The sequence below is a fragment of the Urocampus carinirostris genome, chromosome 5 (assembly GCF_059441175.1).
Source record: "Urocampus carinirostris isolate Australia breed hairy pipefish chromosome 5, RoL_Ucar_1.0, whole genome shotgun sequence".
NCBI classification, from domain to species: Eukaryota; Metazoa; Chordata; class Actinopteri; order Syngnathiformes; family Syngnathidae; genus Urocampus; species Urocampus carinirostris.
The window spans coordinates 36,736,496-36,753,548 of record NC_142353.1 but is presented as its reverse complement, the minus strand read 5'-3'; the positions used below and the strand labels follow the sequence as shown (position 1 = coordinate 36,753,548).

At 42.1% G+C, this 17,053-nt stretch overlaps 2 protein-coding genes across 2 annotated transcripts in view; one reads left to right on the top strand and one right to left on the bottom strand.

Annotated features, from left to right (window-relative positions):
- The window catches only part of mak16 (MAK16 homolog (S. cerevisiae)), a 43,578-nt gene that overhangs the window by 2,058 nt on the left and 24,467 nt on the right, over positions 1–17,053 (top strand). Inside the window, exon 2 of the mRNA XM_088336650.1 lies at positions 1,500–1,637. The gene's annotated coding sequence lies outside the window, so the exon portion shown is untranslated. The remainder of the gene's footprint in view (positions 1–1,499; positions 1,638–17,053) is intronic.
- LOC148366202 (actin, cytoplasmic-like) lies at positions 5,363–12,220 on the bottom strand. Its single transcript, XM_088336648.1, has 8 exons — positions 12,079–12,220; positions 11,893–12,008; positions 10,544–10,654; positions 10,384–10,468; positions 10,151–10,312; positions 9,898–10,089; positions 9,613–9,794; positions 5,363–5,513 (listed from the first exon to the last, which is right to left on the bottom strand). The coding sequence occupies exons 1-8, from the start codon at positions 12,218–12,220 to the stop codon at positions 5,370–5,372; spliced, it is 1,134 nt and encodes a 377-aa protein (XP_088192774.1). The 3' UTR covers positions 5,363–5,369.

Here is a 17,053-nt window from a genome sequence, read left to right as displayed (position 1 = left end):
AGAGTGTGAGTAAGAAAGAGAACAAGAGAGAGAGAAAGAAATAGAGAGAGAGAGAGAGAAAGAGACGGAAAGAAATATAGAAAGAATGGAAAAAGAAAGAATGAAAGAAACACAGAAAGAGAAAGAGAGAAGGTAAGAAAGACAAGAAAAGATAAAAGAGGTAAAGGGAGAGAGAGAGAGATAGAAAGAAGAGAAAAAGAGGGTAAGATAGAAGAGGAGAGGGCGACAGAGGGAAAGAGATATCGAGAGAAGGGTTAAATTGACCCTGTCAACCACAAAATAAAATCAATTTGACTAGAAAATCCCAATGACCCAGCACCTCAGCTGTCCTCAGGGGGAGACCCCTGACCTAAAGTTATGCAAACCAGTGCATTGGAGAGCGTTGTGAAGTTGCAGGATGGTAGTACCAATTTAGTCCGGCAGAGGGAGTCATGAAACGGTTTTTGTAAAAGTATATATTTTTTAAATCATTTATTTAATTGATCATTGCACATTTTGTAAACACACAGGACGCAGAAATTGAGGTCAAACGGTTTTCATAAAGACAGCGCTGATAAAAACATGTTTTTAAAGGGACAGTGTTTTATATTTGTCTCCTAGATGTCGCTGTAATGTGTAGTGCAACTAAAAATGAGTCCAAGGAGGACTACAAATATGGAGACTGAATGTTAGAAATAAATAACCCTTTTCTTCCAATTTTTACCCAGGCATTCTCAAACAGAGACAAAAAGAAGGGGAAAAGACTTTTCGAGGAAAAGGAATAATAAATAGGGAGGAAGAAATAAGAAGAAGAGGCAAAAGGGGAAAATGCGAATAAAAAGAAAAGTCGTGAAAAAAAATGAAAATGGGGAGAAAGAAAGACAATTTGAAAGAAAGAAAAAGAAGAAAGGAATTGAAGATTTTCAATTTTCTCTTCTTTGTCTTTTCATTTTTTACATTTCTCTCTCCCTTTCACTTTTTGTCTTATATATTTTCATCTCTGTTTTCTTTTTTGTCCTTTTCTCTTTTCTTTTTAGGTCTTTCTGTTTTCTTTTCTGATATCTCATTTTTTGGTTCTTTGAGGTCTTCGTATTTTGTCTAATGTCGTGCTTTTGGCATTCGTTTTCAGTTTCCTTTGTCAGCGACATCTTGTGGGAAAATAATACACGTTGTCCCTTTAACTTTCATATTAAGGCGGGGGCCTTACACTATCAACCTGGGGGCTGTAATTGGTCTCCAGGCCACGAGTTTGCAACCCCTGATTTAGTTAATGACAATGCTCCTGCTTCACTATTGGAACGGAGGTACTTGCAAACAACAGCTATCCAGTATATGTTTGTTACTAGTCATGTAAACCAGCGTAAACTATTCAGTCAGGACCCATTTTCATGAGGTTGACTAGGCAAAAAAATCCTAAGAAGAAGAAAAAACAGGGTCGATTACGTTCCTTACCGTGTTTTAGAGGGATCCCATCTCACTTTATTGTGATTATGATGGTTTTGTTTCCTTTTTCTGTCCAGAATAATGGATCCCAAGAAATTTAGTGACAAGGGGAAGACAAAATGGAGAACAGTGACGACAACGATCGAGTCCAAGAATAAAACAATGGCGAAATGAAAATAACGGATGAGTGTCTGCCGTTGAGGCTTTGCAGGAAGGTCAGGTAAATGGTTTAAAAAACTTGATACTTTTTACTAGTATATTAATCTTTATTGACTTGAGACAATTGAATAATGATTGATGTTTAACTATACACTTTATAGATAGATATATAGATATTTGGAAGTTATTTTGATATGTTTTAGGGGGTCACTTGTATGCAATGGAGGCTTATATGCGAGTATATAAGGTACTTGAAGTCGTTTTAATTTTGCTGGCAATTTTGTTTTTGGAAAAAAAGGATAATATATTCTATAATATTTACCGTAAATTCCGGACTATAAGCCGCCACTTTTTTCCCTAACTTTCAACCCTGCGGCTTATTCAGTGATGCGGCCAATTTATGTCATTTTTCTAACGGCCGCTAGCGGCGCTCGAGTGTTGCTACCATTAACTGCCCTGTCAAAGCTATATTATTATTATTAAAGCTTTGAAAACTCTCTCGGTGTACCGTCTTTCTTTGTGAATATTTGTAACCCATGTATAATATGTATTTGCAACTGTATATTTTTGTAACGTATTTATTTGTACTTATTTTAGACACTTATTCTGATATGTTTTGAACGAAAAATGAGGGGCGGAACAAACGCGGGGTGCCGAGTTGAAGTGGGGACCGCTAAAGGTGAGGGACAGACAAGGAAAGAAGAGGGGGTTAAAAAGTTGGTTAAAGAAAAAGGAGTTGCGTGAGTAAATGTGTTCATCTGATATATTTTTCCCACCCTTACCTTTGGAAATATACACTTTTTTCCTTGGATTACTTTCAACGGGACCCGGACTCTGCAGGTCTGCATCAAACCTTAAGTACCGGTATCATTTTCCGTTCATTTTGCCGGCTGTGATTTTTGGACTGTGGACTTTAATGAAGGACAATTAGTTTCAATCGCGGGACTTGAAGTCGGGTTTGGGTTAATTTTGTGTTTGTGTTACATGTTTAAATCTGGGCGCGTGCGGCTTGTGTATGTATAAAATCGGTTTTCCTCTTAAATATGTGGTGGGTGCGGCTTGTAATCAGGTGCGCTCTATAGTCCGGAATTTACGGTACTTAAACTACACAATCCCTTCATCAGATACCTTTGAGAGATGAAAATCGTTTCTCGATTTGGGCCGCAGCTTGTCATTAGGGTGGAATGGTGGGTCCTTAAGTCACACCAGTTGAGAAGCAGTGATGTAAACGATTCACTTGGGTTGCGCCTGAAATCAATTTTAGCAGTTCGATATATTTTAATCAAGACATACACACACACACACTCTCAGATTTATGGAGAGTTGTTTTCCTAACACTCCACTGAAGAAACCTAAACACCACACAAACAAAGAGTACAAAATGAAACAGAACACTAGTATCTAGGATCTTGGCTGGTACCATGAATATGTGTCAGTTACTCCAAAACATTTTAAATGCATTGTGAAGGATTTTATACATTGGAATATAAAGGATTTTGTACGATCAAATACAAATTATATTTAATGCAAAAGATATTCACTGGCTGGGCTGTGGGGCAGGTCAGTGCAACCTAGTGGAGAATGAGGCTTACAGGAACAGCGGGGAACTGGGACAAAGGGCTGATAAGATAGTCAGCACTTCTTGACGCAGAGGGGCCCTGGTGACGTAGGAACACTCGAGGATGTTTTGACCATTTCAGACATCGAGGCGAGGTGTTGGAGCCCACGTGGGGACTTCCCTGGCATGTCCATGGGAGGAGCCGGCGCGCCATTATGCGGGGAGAACGGGGTGGGAGAATCGTCTCCGGAGGGCACACTTTCATCTGCTGTTGTGAATAAACCCAACCCCGTGCAGAATTGAAGGCTGTTTGATTATTTTCTTTTATGCTCTCTCAAAAAATGAGCACGCGTGATTGTTGGGTAAATGTAAATGGTCTTTGGTTAATAGAGTCAGATAACTAATTTGAACATTTTGGTAAACGTTTGATACATTTTTATCGTTAGAAATCCAACAATAAGTACACAAATGAATAAAGAACTCACAGTGTTAAAACAATCAACTTATTTAGAGAACCGGGAATTCTTTTTATTGCATGTCAGAAATGAAATATTATTTGCCCCTGCACCCAAAACTGTCTGCTGCGTTTTTTTCCTGGTTTACTTTTGAGGACACCAGGTTTACAACAGATCATTTTTTATACAACTGGAAATCCATAATACAAAATTAAAGACTTTTATCTAGGGTGGGTTCTCTCCAGGGCAGCACGGCGGCGCAGTGGTTAGCGCTTGTGCGGCACAGTTCATGTCATGGGAACCTGTCGTGGGTTCAAATCCAGCTCCAGACTTCCTGTGCGGAGTTTGTATGTTCTCCCCGTGCTTGCGTGGGTTTCCTCCGGGCACTCCGGTTTCCTCCCACATTCCAAAGACATGCATTTCAGGTGAATTGGCCGGTCCAAATTGTCCCTAGGTGTGAATGAGCGAGCGAGTTGTCTGTCCCTGTGTGCCCTGCAATTGGCTGGCAACCAGTTCAGGGTGTCCCCTGCCCACTGCCTGGAGATGGCTGGGATGGGCTCCAGCCCCCCCGCGACCCTAATGAGGATAAGCGGTACGGCTGATGAGATGAGATGAGAAGTTCTCTCCAGTGTTCCCTCTAAGCAATTGCACACTGCTCGCACATTCTCAGCACACAAGGAAATCTAGCCAGCGCACAAAAATGAGGCCTCAAAATGACTAATTAAGAAGCGACTTAAGTCAAAGTTACAGTGCATGAAGGTAAAAATACACGGGTTCCCCTGACGTTGTGTCCTAAATGCGGTATTTTGAAGTCGAGTCGAAGTAGAACGAAGTTGAGTAAAGTTAGTAGAGTTTGTCGAGAACCGGCTTCTTCGGCTCGGCTCACTAAAAGGAACCGGCTCTTTCGGGTCCTAAACGGCTCTTCAGGTTGTTTTTGCTTCTTTAATCCCAACATGACCAAATATTATGTAAAATTATGCACGAAATGACTTAAAGGAAGGGGGGAGTAGAACAAAAAAGAAAAAAAATACCAAAATGAAAAAGTAGTGAAAAGCTGAGAAAAAAAGAAACAAAAGGAAGAGAAAAAAGAAGGAAAAATTTAGAAAAAGAAACAGAAAAAAAGAAAAGAAAGAAATGTTGGAAAAAAGTAAATAGAGAACAAAAAGAAAAAAGTAACAACTCGGAAAAAATAAACACAATGAGTTTTTCTTAAAGGAATTTAAAAAAAAGGAGGAAAAAAGAAGAAAAAGTTTGTGTTGCATTCAAATAATTTCCAATTATATCAAGTGAATCGTGTTGCCAACATTGTACTTCCACTAAAAATGTGATTAAGTACAGTTCTGTATCTTACAAGCGTCTAAATAAGCCCCCAAAAATGTTAATATTATGCGACAAAATACATCAGGAAATAAAAAGAAATGGATATCTTGTGAAAGAATTGTAAAAACAAATGACGTTTGTAGGCCGTACAACCTTTGCAATAATACATGAGTCAATTCATTCAAAAGAGAAAAATAATTTTGCATTGCCGGAAACTCAGCAAAATGTCAAGTTTTGGACATGTTTGATAATGAATTATCTTGCCACACTTGGGATTATGGTTGCTCACTGTTGTTTCAAGCGTTGCTCACCGACTTTGTGTGAAAGCTCAGACCCGTGGAAAATGACAGGGAACATTGGTTCTCTCTAAAATCAAATCAATCAATAATCTTTTCCCACAAAAATCTTGGAAGCCATTGTTTCCCGAAAAGCTAAAGATTCTGCCGCCACAGTTCCTAGTCACACTTGCGGTGTACGACGGAAGGTCCAAATTCTTTGTAGTCGTTCTTGGTGATCCAACGCTCCTCAAAGGAAGGGAAGGTGGCCAGCAGGGAGGCGCCGATCCAGACTGAGAACTTCCTTTCTGGTGGGGCAATTATCTGCAGAGAGACCGATCTGATTTTAGATGCAATGCTGTTTCTGTGCAGTCTCGGTACCTTCAAAATTACCCTTGCTAGGTTGTCCCCAAACTAGAAAAATGGGTTGTAATATAAATATAGTAGACCTCAAGATATGACATTCTTCCGTGCTGAGGTAGGGATCGCAAAGTGAAACTGTTCTATAGCGAGAGATAGAAATTTATGGTAATTAGCTAATGTCTTCCAAATAAAACGTTAAAATAAAGACATTGTCATGTCCTGCACGGTTGTCATGGTGCCCAGCTGGCCCCACCCCTTGACATCGGCTGACCTGCATTTTCCTGATTACCGTATTTTCCGCACTATAAGGCTCACATAAAATCTCATCTCATCTCATCTCATTAGCCGTACCGCTTATCCTCAGTAGGGTCGCGGGGGGCTGGAGCCCATCCCAGCAATCATCGGGCAGTGGGCAGGGGACACCCTGAACTGGTTGCCAGCCAATCGCAGGGCACACAGGGACAGACAACTCATTCGCTCGTTCACACCTAGGGACAATTTGGACCGGCCAATCCACCTGAAATGCATGTCTTTGGAATGTGGGAGGAAACCGGAGTGCCCGGAGGAAACCCACGCAAGCACGGGGAGAACATAAAATCAGATTTTTTTTAAAAAGCTGACTATGCGCCTTATAATCCGGTGCGCCTTATATATGGATCAATATTGAATTGCAAGGTCTCGCAACTAAGAGAAGCAGCCACCGACTCCATTTTTCGCGTAGAAGAAGAAGTGCGCTGTGCATACTGGGAAATATTAAACAACGATTCTCTTTTATTTGTGCGTTTGTATAAAGACCCTGAAATGGCTCCTATTAAGAGACACGCTTACAACGCGGAGTTTAAACTCAAGGCGATCAGTCACGCAGTAGAACACGGGAATAGAGCAGCAGCAAAAGAGTTTAACATGAATGAATCGATGTTGCGGAAGTAGAAGAAGCATGAGGATGAGCTGTTTACGTTTTACATTTTACAGTTATTATGTTATTGCTTTATTGTTATTGTTTTGCACTAGTTATTGTTTTTGCACATTACGAGTGTCACTATATTGCGATTGCACTAACGTTTAATTTACCATAACAGTATCAGACGTTTTTTTGCGTGTTGACTAAATGGAGGAAAAGTAAAATGTTATGCCTTGCTGTCGTTCAAAGATGTTAAAGATGGGTCACGAAAATGCTTTACCTCAGAGAAAATAATAAAATGGCTGTTTATTCATTTTGGGAGTGAATGAAGTTGTGGGAAGCTTGTTTGTTATCTATTAATAAAGTTTGACTGACCTATCTGACTGTTTTGTTGGCATTCCCTTTAGCGCGGCACCATCTAATGGTTGCATAACGTAACTACAGCCTCTACCGTAGCCAATTCAAGTCACATTTATTTATATAGCTCTTAATCACAAAAATGTCTCAAAGGACTGCACAGGATTACGATTACAAAATTGCACAATTACCTGATCTTAAACCAGCATGCACTTATAGCGCCTTATGATGCGGTGCGCCTTATGTATGGCAAAGGTTTTAAAATATATCATTCATTGAAGGTGCGCCTTATAACACGGTGCGCCTTATAGTGCGGAAAATACGGTACTCCTATAGGTACTTAAACGTGCCTTTTGGAACTGCCCTTGGACAGATCGATGTTTACCCTTGTTGAAAACCTGTTCATGCCTGTTTGATACCTGTTTATTCTCGTTTTGCTTGTTGGACTTTGTTGCACTTCGGTGTAACATTCTGAGAGATTCCTGTAAATTCTGTTTAATCCCGTTAAATGCCTAGTCTGTAGTTTTGCCTGCATTTGAGCCTGCTTTGTTTTGTTTTTGGTCCGTTTGTGTGTTGGACAACTTTTCTTTCTCCGTCTACGCAAATGAGTTCCAACTTCCTGCTTCTTGACCCGTTTCGTGACAGACATAGTATATAGTATCTACAAAAAACAAAAATAATCTGAACCTCCCACTTGCAAAGACCTTAATGCTCTAAGAAGAATCCCTTGCTTTCATCGCCTCCTTGTTTTTCGTGGATTGTTCATGTCCATGCAACTTGGAAAGGGTAGGGATTCCTGCGCCCTCTTCGTATTTCTTGATGATTGCAAGCTTTGTTTCCATGGTTATTATGTTTTTGCTTCTTTAACATTAACTCCTGCTGACCTTGGACCCTTAGTGCAGTGTTTTTCAACCACTGTGCAGTAATTAATTGCCGTGCCGTGGAAAATTATCCGGTTTGTATGCCTGTGCGGTCTAATGAAAGCTAACTTGTGATTGGATTTAACTCTACCAGAGATGCAACGGCAAAGACTGGTGGTGTACCGCAGGATTTTTTTCAATAAAAGAAAAGTGCCCTGGCTCTATTAAGGTTGACAACACAGCCATAGTAAACAAATACTTGCTTAGTCTTTACGAAGCGCACGAGATTCTAAACTGAATAAAGAAAGAGAAAGGCATTGTGGGAGGTAGTTCAGCCAATAACTTATATGTAGTTTTAAAATGCTGTCACACAAACCAAAAGCAGACCAGCATTTTGTCTGACATCGACCAATAGCTGACAGGCATCTTAGAGACGTAACTCAACATTCACACTAACACCGCAAAGTTTGAGATGTATACCATAAATTCCGGACTATAGGCCACTACTTTTTCCCCAAAAGTTCAACCCTGCGGCTTATTCAGTGATGCGGCCAATTTATGTAATTTTTCTAACGGCCGCCAGCGGCGCTCGAGTACCAAAGGTAATATTTAGACAGGTGGAATATATGCGCCGAGGAAGACTGCAACAACATACCCTCATCATGCAAATTGCAAAAAGAAAGGCACATGACGCATCTTTCAAGCTTAAAGCAATCGAGCAGTCAGATAAAGAAGGAAACGGAGCTACTGCATGTAAATTTTACTTTGCGGGCGTGTTGCTACCGTGTTTTTGAATAAGTGAGCGTGTGACGATGTCTATATGACAAAGTCTCTTTGCCCTATTGGGGAAGACGACTTTGCAGACGTCGTTAAAAGGAGGAAAATGAGGATGGTGTACCGTGGTCTCTACAAGTACGTTATGTTTTTTTGACAGACCTGCTTTCTATGTTGCGAGTGTGTTCCTAGTAGCGTTTTGCTACCCTTCACAGGCACGGTTTGGGATGAAAGTTATAGTATTATTATTAAAGCTTTGAAAACTCTCTCGGTGTACCGTCTTTCTTTGTAAATATGTGTAACCATGTATAAAATATATTTGCAACTGTATATTTTTGTAATGTATTTATTTTAGAGACTTATTCTGATATGTTTTCCACGGGCGAATCAAAAAGAAGGGGCGAAAACAAACGGGGGCTGACGGGAAGTGTAGTAAAGGTGAGACGTGTTTGTGGACGCAGCGGACAATAGTGGATATAAATTTTTCCCACCCTTACCTTTGGAAATATACTTTTTTTTTCCTTTGATTATTTTCAACGGGACCCGGACTCTGCAGGTCTGCATCAAACTTTAAGTACCGGTATCGTTTTCCGTTCGTTATGCCGGCTGTGGTTTTTGGATTGTGTACTTTATATTCAGTTAGAATCTCGGGACACAAAATCGGGTTTGGGTTAATTCTGTGATTGTGTTACATGTTTTAATGTGGGCGCATGCGGCTTATATACAGGAGCGGCTTGTGTAAGTACAAAAGCGGTTATCCTCTGAAAATGTGGTGGGTGCGGCTTATAATCCGGTGCGCTCTATAGTCCGGAATTTACGGTAGTTTATATTGGTAATGATGGCGTGTAGTGGGGAAAATGCCGTAATAAGAGGCCAAAAAAACATCTTATTCCACAATGCAAAGTGAAAAGATTGTAAGGCTTGGATGCCATAATTTGGGGGTCTGGTGTATTACCAACTCTTTAGAAAACATACTTAATCCGGACAAAAAACACCAACCAAAAAATGATATACCTTGTCCAATGACCTTTGTGCAACTGGAAATCAAGTGTTTTGGTTTCAATTTTTGGTTTGACCTTTCTGTGCTCCCAAATTTCAGAGTTTATGAAAGACTGTTTTTGCTAGGATTAGCTGAATCATATTTGTCCTAAGCATCAAGAAGCTACACCTTAAACTTTATGGAGGGTGGGACCAGGGCAGTCATCTCCTTTTCCAGTCTGTTGGCAATACCAGGGAACATGGTGTTGCCACCTGACAGCAACATGTTGTAAAACAGTTCCTTCTGGATCTTCTCCTCGCACAACATGACACTGTTGTAGGTTGTCAGGTGTACACCAGGAGACTCCTTTCCTGAACGTGAAAATGAAAACGGGACAGAAAGTTGTGCACAGGAACAGAACGGTATCTAAATATCTATCGTTTGAGTTCAAAACGGAATCAAGTCAGTTAATACCGAGTAAAGATGGCTTTAAGAGCGGCTCAGTGCATCGGATCCTTTCGTTGCAGATGGTGAAAGCTTGGCCATCAGGAAGCGCATAGCTCTTGTCTAGGTCAGAGGTAGAACTGGCTTTTTCCATTTCCTTCGTGAAATCCAGCGCAACGTAAGCTAGTTTCTCCTTTATGTCCTGAGCAATGTCATGCTGACCTGTGAAAGGACCATTCCCAATCAAGTGCATTAGCTCAAAATATGAATAACGTGATACTACCGGTGGTGGGGAGATCGTAGCCTCGTTCCGTCATCATTTTTCTAAGGTAGTCTGTCAGGTTTCTCCCCCCAAGTTCCAAGCACAGAACGGCATCGGAGAGAATTTTGCTCTGGTAGATCGGCACCATGCGGGTGACATCATCACCAGAGTCTATTACCACACCTGAAAGGAGCTGTTGTCATAAACCTTTCAAACCGAAACACCAAGCCAACAGAAACATCACGGCGGCTTACCTGTGGTGCGACCCGATAAGAACAGCGAAACTACGGGCTGCTTGGCCACATACATGGCGGTCGTGTTAAAGTTCTCAAACATGATCTGCAGAATCACCAAGAATATTGAACGCACAGTGCTGTGCATGTGGTTGGGGAAGGTAGAAGGAGCAGGACTAACCTCTGTCATCTTCTCTCTGTTGAACTTAGGGTTGAGTGGTGCCTCGGTCAACAGGACAGGGTGTTCCTCAGGGTTGGCCTTGAGCTCGTTGTGGAAAGTGTGATACCAGATCTGGGATTTCCCCCCAAAAAAATGCTTCATCCATTAATTTATTGAGCAACAGATATTTGTCAGACCAAGGCCTCAGATATTAAGACATTAAATCTGATTCCACTGTTCATATACTTTTTTCAGTTACAGATAAATTGGAGACCATCACACTTGACAGTGGAAGGTGCACCATTTCTTGTCATAAATCATAGCTCAATTCAATTCCTGTTTATTTGTGACACCCTTAATCACAAGAAGTCTCAAAGGGCTGCACAGACTACAGACTTATATTACACCACCCCCTGATATAAAACCTACATGAGGGCAAGGAAAAAGACGAAAACCTGAGCACGAGGAATGGAGAAACTGATAGGTTGGTCGTTTTGGTTGTAATATTTCTCAGAATTTACTGTGTGAATATAGCTTGTTTTTATATTCCTAAATATAAAAACAATCTTTCACACACACACACACACACATGAAGTAACGTTTCAATAATCAGTCTAATTGCATCTCTTGTACATTTATCAGTCTTGTACTCTTTTATTTTGAAGTCGCATTTCCGGTGTATTTTTCTGTTTCCTGTGTGAATAAAAGTTAGCTTCACACACGGGAGGTGCCAGTGCTGCCGAGGTCCTGGCCCTAATGGGCTACTCGACAGTGCTCTCCCGCTTGGGAATTTTATTTACCTTAATGCTTGTTTTTATTTGAGTAATTTTGCCAACATAGAGTTTATATAAGTTTTAACTTTAACAGAAACCCTGAGAAGGGGTTGCACATGACCTAATCCCCCTTCCAGGATGACCAGGCTGCAATGGATGTTGCAAGGGCATCGACAGACAATACACAGACATTATCAATATGAAATACAGATTATGACAAAATGTCCAGTTGACAGCTTCCTGAAGTCAATATCATGAATGAGCTAGTGAAAAGAAGTGTGTTTAAAGCCTAGATTTAAACCCTTACAGTGAGGTTGCAGACCGAAGCTCCGAGGACCTGAAAACCTGAAGACGCTATTGGGGTTAAAAGTAAAAAGTCTCCAATGAAAATTTTGAGTAGAGTCAGTTTGTTTCTACAGCCCTTTATCACAATCCCATGAGAATAGTCCAGGTTTGAGTCAACCTTTTCTGATTACTATGACTTACCTGATGAAGAATCTAATCAGATATCAAACCATCCATAAACTAAGCAAAGCTGATGTGGTCTACATCGGTAAGTTTCTTTATCCAAAAGTTCCTTTGAGATGAAGGCCTCACCTTCTCCATATCATCCCAGTTGGTTATGATGCCATGTTCGATAGGATGATTGATCTGTAGCACTTCCCTCTTCTGTTGAGCTTCATTGCCCACTAAAGAGTCCCCCTGGCACACAACTGCAGTCGCGGCCTGCAACACACAAACGGACTCTCCTCCATCTTCTGATCCACTTGCAATCCTAACGACACTGTCCTACCTCCTGATGTTGAGGATGCCCCACAATAGAGGGGAACACGATGCGTGGGGCGTCATCTACGGCAAAACCCGCCTTGCATATACCAGAGCCGTTGTCAACCACCAGGGCGGAGACTCCTTCTCGTTTGACCATTTCTGAAAGATGACCTCATATTGAACGTTGACCAGAAAACCCCATGCTGGATTTTGATTATGAGAAGTCAAACCCCGATCTTCTGATGCCGGCTCAAATTCCAAGTCACGAATCACCCTGCACTCGTTTCAACATGGGATGACCAGGCCAGACCCTACTTTTTTGGTCTTGAAGGATTTCATACATTTGACTATAAAGGATATTATACGATCAAATACAAATTACATTTAATGCAAAAGATATTCACTGGCTGGGCTGTGGTGCGCTGTCAGGGTACCCTAGTAGAAAATGTTTACAGGAACGGCGGTAACAAGATGTAAGGCTGATAAGATAATCAGCACATCCAGACGAGGAAAGGCCCTGATGACGTAGAAACGCCCGGTGTTGTTTTGGTTGTTCCAGACGTCGCGATGCTCTTCTCCGAGATGAAGCCCAGAGGTCTTCATTGGCACGCCCATGGGAGGAGCCGGCACACCATCTTGCGGGGAGACGTGGGCCAATAAGAAGAGAGCAAAAGGACTTCAGAAGAGGGCTTCCCAGAGACGCCAACGACACTAATTCGGCCGTTTTCGATGGAGTACACTGAGTTAAATTGATAATGAAATGAAATCTGGCCCCGCTTTCCTGTTCATCTTTTCCGTCAAGAAACGAGCGCACATAAATTGTTGGGTGAGGTTGTGTTTGGTTAATGGAGTCAAATAACTCATTCGAACAATTTGGTAAACGGTACATTTTGATATTTAATTCCCAACAGTCTGCTATCTAGTCTTCTCTGACTTGTACATTTGCATACCTCCTTCAGGAGATGAAGCACCCAAGATGGCTGAGCTCACCAATTTTACTTTGGGTCCCTCAAGGGCAGCACTTTCCCTTGTCCTATTACTTCTTTCTAGTCAGGATCCAAAGTTGATGACCTCTGCAAAAATGATTTTTAATCATACCCTTGAATCCTTACAATGGAATTCAAGCCAAAGTTTTTATCTAGAAGGGGCTCTTACTAGTCTAAATACAGCATTTTTATGTTTGTAGAGTTTGTCGATGAAGAAGTTTATCTTAATCTCTGGGGGAGGACATTTTGAAACTTATTGAAAAGACATTCTTTTTTGTAAGGCACATGATATTAAATAAAAAATGTGAAAATAACCTCTAAGGATGGGCATGTGAAATACAACAGGATACAGTTATGGATGCACTGTCTCAAGCACAGAGTACGCTGAATTAGCTGAATTTCTCCTCATGGAGATATTCTCCCTAAAATATGTCCCCGCATCCGAGCTGAGTTTTGAACAAAAAAATAAAATACTGAAATCAGTTGACCAGCTCATATATACATATTTGGTTGTGTGTAACTAGTATCAATTGGTAGGCAACACTGGGGAGGGGACCTTGCTCATGCAGGAACAAAAAAACTACAGGAAATCAATATGGAAAATGTCAGCACAGAACTTACAATAAGCTGCACTCATCTGTAGGCATTTATCCATCCATTATCTGAATTGCTTATGTCTCTGTTAAAAAACTAAATGAACAGCGCATAAGACATAATATTGTTTAGAAATCCATTCAGTCCACCTAAACCTGTCCACCAGAACCAATGAACTAATCAGGATCATGTCAATTGCAAGAAAACCCTAAACCATAGCTGTATTTGTTGTTTTTGCGTTTTTACATTCTTCTGTTTTGACTCTACAGAATTTACCAGGGGCTTGTAGTTGTTGACAACAACCAAAAGGCCTCCAGGCAAACACTTTGTCAGTCTTGTAAAACCTGATTGGTTGGAGTCACAGGACCTTGTCCGAAGTAGGGATCCTATCCCAATTCGATTCACTACAACCGAGTAGTCGAAAATACAATTTGGATCTGATAAGTTTACGGAAGTTAGACTGTCATTTTCATCGATGTACCCAGCACAACTGCAAGGAAGCCTCCAAACATGAAGACGAAATTGTCAGTTCAACAAAGAAGAAATTGCAACATGGTGGCAATCTCATCTGAATTTTGTGTTTATGTTGTGTTTGGAGTTTATTTCCATCCCAATCCAGTCGTTTTAGCACAGATCAGACTCAATACCGATCTAATGGTTTGGATCGGGCTATCCCTAGTTTTAGTAGAGTCAAACTAACAAAAATCCTTTCGATTTGTTGATGAATTATGCGAAAAGCCAACGGGTCTGTTTAATGGATATGATCTGGGGCGGCAGTGGCTCAGGAGGTAGAGAGCTCGTCTTGGGATCAAGAGATCGCAGGTTCGATTCCCGGCTCCTCCGTGTTACATGTCGAAGTGTCCTTGGGTAAGACACTGAACCCCTAATGCCCCCAATAAGTAGTTTAGCGCCTTACATGGCTGCACGGCCGCTATTGGGAAATGTGAAGCACACTGTAAAGCGCTTTGGGAAGTCTTGACTTGAAAAGCTCTATATAAATGCAGATCTTTTCATTTCATATCTACAAAGTTAACATCGTAACATAATTTGACTTGGGCTTGTTCGTCTGCAATACATTAAGCTGAGTCTATGGTGCGTTCTTTAGTGTGTCAAGTGCATTCTGGTGTATGTCTGTAATGTTTGTGAGTTTAGCCATTTTGTATAATCGGCCGGTCAGTTAGATTTGCTTTCAGTGGTGCCACCAGGTGGTGGCCAGTGCGGGGCAGTGGCCACACTGCTTGCCAGTACATTGTTAGATTTCTGTAGCATCAGTTGTCAAGTCAAGTCAAATGTATTTATATAGCCCTTAATCACAAAAATGTCTCAAAGGACTGCACAGGATTACAATGACACAATTACCTGATCTTAAACCAACATGCGGGCAAGGAACAACTCAAAACCTCAACGTGAGGAAAAAGAGAAACCTTGAGAAGGGACCTCACAAGGGGTAATCCCCCTTCCAGGATGACCGGGGTGAATTACATTTAGCATTACAGTACACAAACATAGTAAACACTAGGTAACATGTTGAAAATTTGTCCGGAAAGTGCATGACAGCAGCAACGCCCCCAGCCTGTAAACTAGTCCAGAAAGTCTATGACGGCCACGACGCTGCTTCCCATCTCTGCCAGCTGGTCCATGCAGGCGTTCACATGCTTCAGGTAAAACGCTGGTCCGCTGACTCATTTCAAATCGTCCTTTTCCTTCGTCCCGTTCCCGCCGTTCCTGTAAACAACATTTTCTACTAGGGTGCCTCCTTCTCATCACCAAATTATTAGTTATGCATTGCTCCTTACCTCCGCAGTAGTCCCCCGGCCCCGCCCAGCCTATTGAGCAATGACATGATTACGTCTTTCGTCATGGGCCTGTACGCATTAATTTTCATCACTCTGTATTCATCCATCCATCCATTATCCTAACTGCTTATCCTCGGTAGGGTCGCGGGAGTGCTGGAGCACAGCCCATCCCAGCCGTCTTCAAGCAGTGGGCAGGAGACACCCTCAATGGCTTGACAGCCAGTTGCAGAGCACACATAGACGGACAACTCACTCACTTATACACAACTAGGGACAATTTGGACCAGACTATCCACCTGACATGCATGTTTTTGGAATGTGGGAGGAAACCGGAGTGCCTGGAAGACACCCGCGCAAGAAGGGGGAGAACATGCAAACTCCACGCAGGAAGGCTGGTAGCTGGATTTGATCGCATGTCCTCAGAACTGTGTCTCGATGAGATGTCAGATAGTTTACAGTCCCCACAATCTGATTTGGGAACAGCCGTGACACTTGTTGACTCTCTTGTTGATACATCGGAGAGTCACATAGAGGGATCTCTCTATAATGACATCCGGGACAGCTCTCTAACTCATCTGAGCAATGCAACATCAATGCCTCACTTCCCACTCCTGTCAGTCCCCTGTTGTTAGTCCGTCTGCGAATCTCCATGATACAAGGCAAGCCTTTTTTGACCCTGACTCTCACCTGTCCCGTTTCTGCTCCCGTTTATCTTCGGCTACGACCCATTTTGATCTGGACCACGTCTTCTCTCCGGTCCCGACTTACGACGCGTTTTTGATCCCGACCACGTCTGCTCTCCCATTCTGGCTTATGACTCGCTTCCGACCCCGACCACGTTTTTGCTCTCCTGTCCCGGCCACCGACCCGTTTTTTCCCGACACCGCCATCGCTCGCCACGGAAGATCCACTCCCGTATTCGGAACACAAACCGAGTACGAGAGCGAACACCGGATCGTTCCTTCAATAAAACTTGTGTTAAACGTTCCGCAAGTGAGTCCTGTTTCTGTTCTGGTCCTGACAAATTGTTGTGGAACTCAAAATGTTGACTGGACAGTTATGCACTTTATCCATCCATTATCTTCACCGCTTATCCTCAGTAGGGTTGCGGGAGTGCTGGAGCCCATCCCAGCTAATTTCAGGCAGTGGGAAGGGGACACCATGAAATGAAATGAAATGATCTGCATTTATATAGCGCTTTTCAAGTCAAGACTTCCCAAAGCGCTTTACATTGTGCTTCACATTTCCCAATAGCAGCCGTGCAGCCATGTAAGCTGCTTATCGGGGGTATTAGGGGTTCAGTGTCTTACCCAGGGACACTTCGACATGTAACACAGAGGATTTGAACTGCGATCTCTTGATCCTAAGACGAGCGCTCTACCTCCCGAGCCACTGCCGCCCCTAACCTTGAACTGGTTGCCAGGAAAATTTGAACCGGGCAATTAACCTGACATGCATGTATTTTTGGATTGTGGGAGAAAACCCACACAGGCACGGGGAGAACATGCAAACTTCACACGGGGAGGCTGCGATAGCTCGTCTTGAACCTCTGAACCGCCCAGCACCCGTCATGGCCAATTATGGACTACGGACATTAAATCCTTAGTAACATCA